The following is a 4,073-nucleotide window of genomic DNA, read 5'->3' on the forward strand; positions in this document are numbered from 1 at the left end:
TGAATTTTTTTGTATGGAAGTAAGGGAATAAATGGAGAAATACACCAAGCCGAGGGGGTTAATGATGGAGGAAAAGTTGAGAATCCCTGTTCTACACATATTAATTACAAGTCACAAAAGGTAATTATCTCTGTATAAAAATCACTAGTAAGGCTTACTTGGAAAATACACGTGCACAGTTTTGGTCTCCTTGACTAGGAAAAGATATTGACGTACTGAAAGTATTCAGAGAAGGTTATTATTAGTATTACTAAGAATAATTTGATTTCATGGGTGTAAGTATTATCTTATAGAGATTATAACCTAGTAACATGAAATATTCGCTAAGTTTTTGGAACTTACGGTACTTGCAAGTTACTGATATACTCAATTCAAACAGCTGGACAACCCATTTCAGGCAGTTGGCTGTCCTCTTCCTGTTTAATAGTTCAAAACTATGAAAATTTTATGAGCAACTGTTTAAATATTTTAGAGAAGTGTTGTACTCACAATTTTCAGTATAAATTACAATTTTATAAGAAATAAAACAAATAGACAGTAATTTGCCCGTTCATTCTATTTATTATTTAAAAATCATAACCTAGTATCGTCAGGATGGCCGAGTGGTCTAAGGCGCCAGACTTAAGATCTGGTCCTCGTAAGAGGGCGTGGGTTCGAACCCCACTTCTGACATACTTTTAAATTTCTTAACTTCCCACAACATTTTGTTAATCATGTAACAAACTGTAAAGTTGAGTACAACATAAAGGTAACTTAAAATTTTTTTTATAATTTTCGAGAATAAATTATGTTCAATATTTCTCTTACAAGTACAAAGCTACACAGTGGGCTATCTGTGCTCTGCCCATCATGGGTATCGAAACCCGGTATTTAGCGTTGTAAGGCCGCAAACACTGGGGCGCAATAACTCAGATGTATTTTCCTTAAAATCTCAAAGGTGCTTGATACGTGAGGATAATTTAAAATGCATATATTTTAGTTTTATTAATTTATTTATTTTAGTACTATAGTATAGTTATTTAGTTAGACCTTAACAGCTGCTAAATTGTATTTAGGTTCTAGATACTCGCGAAAGGAGACGTTTGGTATACTAATACGGTTTGAATTGCATTTCATGTTATTTACTTTGTAAATGTATCGTGAATAATATTTAGTCGCAAATAAAATCACGTGATACATACACACACATCGACAGAAAAAAAAAGTGCATTATATAAAATATATTTTTACAACTTGGAATAGTCTACTGCAGACTTTTTTTAGCCATATTCTCTAACAAAATAAAATGGATTATTAATTGGCTATCTATCACACACGTCTTCAGGTATATTTTAATTTACACAAATAATTTAAATTCAGACATCAAATAAGTTACTCACTGCTTCTGATTAACTTTCCTATCAAATTCTTATACACTTTTATATACTTTAAACGAAACCAACAGATGGCGCTAATTTGCTTTTTATATTTTCACTCGGTGTGTTATGTCAACTACGCTACTCTTGCCGTACGTTTCTGTGCACTTCTGGGAATACCGACAGATGCCGCCAAGTTACTTGTATAGTTTGACTTTATTTCATGCGTGTAGACTGTTTTGATAACGTCTGGGTTTGTTGAATTATGCGTTATTATGTGTTCAATGATTTACAGTATCATTTACTTCTCAACACGATATTTGTGTATAACCTACTTCAATAGAAACTCCCCACTTACTGCAAATTTGTGTTATGGTGTCTTCATTTCGTTAGGTAAAGTGGTTGAAACATGGCTCCAACTAGCCGCAGAAATCTCCAGTTTAGTTTGCAATAATCCAGAATAATACACAGGATAAACAAAAAAATTATTGTATATATTTATATATATAAGATCAGCAAAGTTACAATATTGATTATACTAGACTAGAACTATTTAAACACTCTCCCATGATCTGGTTTTTCATTTCAGCTCCACGATTAGCACAATTAACAGGTCTGACACTAGAGGCGTAACGAGCATAATGTTCAGGGATGTACTTGCATTTGTACGGCCTATTCATGTCATAATTATTCACAGTTTGAAAATGATGAAAGTCTACACGTTGAATAGCAGGTTGTTTGTTATATTCTACTTGTGATGTGGGAGTGAGGTGATGATAATTGGAACTGGGAGGATGTGTAGCACCGGACTGTCTGTAACAAAGTGCACCCGAGGATCCACCTATACTTGTTGGCTCCTTGGGTCGACGCACTAAGTTACTAACGGGCGAGTGGCGACAAGTATACCCATAAGAACTTTCAAGATAAGCCAACTGATCACTGTTTCCTTTTTTATTTAAAGCGTTTATCTGACCGGCATCTCTAGGATCATTACGTTCATTCTGAAACACGACAAGTTCTCGTTGTTGTATGTGCTGAGGAATGGAATCACTTTTAGGTCCAGCACCAAGTTTTTCAAAGTCTGTTTGAAGTCTTTGAACTACACCAGTCGCTTGGTAACTTTTGGCTTTCGTCCTCATTGGAAGATGGTTAAAGACGTCTCTTCCTCTATCCTTCACAGGAACAGGGTAATGTGAAGAGCACGTCTTGTGAAATGTAGTCCTGTGCGATTCTGGAGAACAAGCTCCCGCAACCAAATTCAAAGCTGTCTTTTCATCTGCCTCTGCTAGTAACTCTTCTGACTTTGACCGCATCAAGCCTGTAACATTTGTCAAGTTATTCTTTTTTATTACTGAATGTGACCAACGTTGCATGATGGGCTGCCTGATGCGCGTGTTTGTTACCGAACTTTGGTCTGATTTGTGTTTAGATTCATTCCTTTTTGACTCTACCCAACTTTGAAGCTCTGCTTTTATGTTACTTAACTGCCCCCACTGTTGTTTATTATGTTCTAGCCTTTCTTGGAATGTCCGCCTCTCCATCCTTTCCATGCATTCCATTCTCTCACTGGCAACTTTTTCCTTAATTGACTGACTGAATTTAAATAGGTGACTACGGGTACTCCGCTCCAAGTGAATTATCTTAGTGTTTAAATCATCGTGTGCGGTTTCGATGTGGTCGATAAGCTCCCGCTTGTCAGATTCCATCTTTTTTTCAACATGGTGAAAGAATGGAGCACAGTAACATTTATAACCAACTCCGACAGGACCCTGCAAAGTAAATCATTTTATATTAACTTTTTTTTTGTCAAATACACATAAGTGAAAAGTATCTTTTTAGTGATGTTCTTCCTTTCAAAACTTAGCATAGTTTTTTATGGCGAAAAAAAAACGACGTAAGACGTTTAGTGATATGTTGAATATAAAAAATCCGTTGTCTTTGTTATTAAGCACAAAATTGCTCAATAGGCTATCTGTGCGCGCCAACGCAAGGATCAAACCCAGAAATTCCAGGCCCTTAAGATTACTGCTGAGCCACTGTATTTTCATTTTCAAAGATTGGGTTTCCAAGAATTTGGTTTGATTTATCTAAGAAAATAATAGATACATTTCCCCGTTTGATCTTGCAACTTCGCTGTAAATAAAAAAATATACAATGACAGTCTTAGTAGTACACGCTGAAATGTATTATCCAAGTAAATTAAACTCATGCTGTGGTGGAACACGCTCAGTCACACTGTCACATTTCATAAAGGTTGGTCATTTTAACGTCACACCAACCTGTATTTCACTGTGACTGTGTTGTAAGTTTATTAATCTTTTCATTACCAACCTGTATGTCACTCTGACTGTGTAAAATTATTAAACCTTTCATTGTGACTGTGTTGTAAGTTTACCAACCTGTATTTCACTCTGACTGTGTAACATTATTAAACCTTTCATTCTGACTGTGTTGTAAGTTTACCAACCTGTATGTCACTCTGACTGTGTAACATTATTAAACCTTTCATTGTGACTGTGTTGTAAGTTTACCAACCTGTATTTCACTCTGACTGTGTAACATTATTAACCTTTCATTGTGACTTTGTTGTAAGTTTACCAACCTGTATTTCACTCTGACTGTGTAACATTATTAAACCTTTCATTGTGACTTTGTTGTAAGTTTACCAACCTGTATTTCACTCTGACTGTGTAACATTAAAACTTACAACACAGTCAG

The 4,073-nt window shown here is 35.5% G+C and overlaps 1 protein-coding gene and 1 non-coding gene across 2 annotated transcripts in view; one reads left to right on the forward strand and one right to left on the reverse strand.

The window, feature by feature from the left end:
• Positions 1 to 588: 588 nt before the first annotated feature.
• On the forward strand, positions 589 to 672 carry Trnal-uaa. Its single transcript has one exon. It is a non-coding gene; the product is annotated as a tRNA-Leu (tRNA).
• Positions 673 to 1,828: 1,156 nt separating this feature from the next.
• The window catches only part of LOC111083157, a 17,015-nt gene continuing 14,770 nt past the window's right edge, over positions 1,829 to 4,073 (reverse strand). Inside the window, exon 8 of the mRNA XM_022379454.1 lies at positions 1,829 to 3,124. Within this exon, the coding sequence (XP_022235162.1) occupies positions 1,889 to 3,124 (1,236 nt within the window). The 3' untranslated portion in view covers positions 1,829 to 1,888. The remainder of the gene's footprint in view (positions 3,125 to 4,073) is intronic.

This window comes from Limulus polyphemus, unplaced genomic scaffold, assembly GCF_000517525.1.
Source record: "Limulus polyphemus unplaced genomic scaffold, Limulus_polyphemus-2.1.2 Scaffold8382, whole genome shotgun sequence".
In the NCBI taxonomy this organism is placed as follows: Eukaryota; Metazoa; Arthropoda; class Merostomata; order Xiphosura; family Limulidae; genus Limulus; species Limulus polyphemus.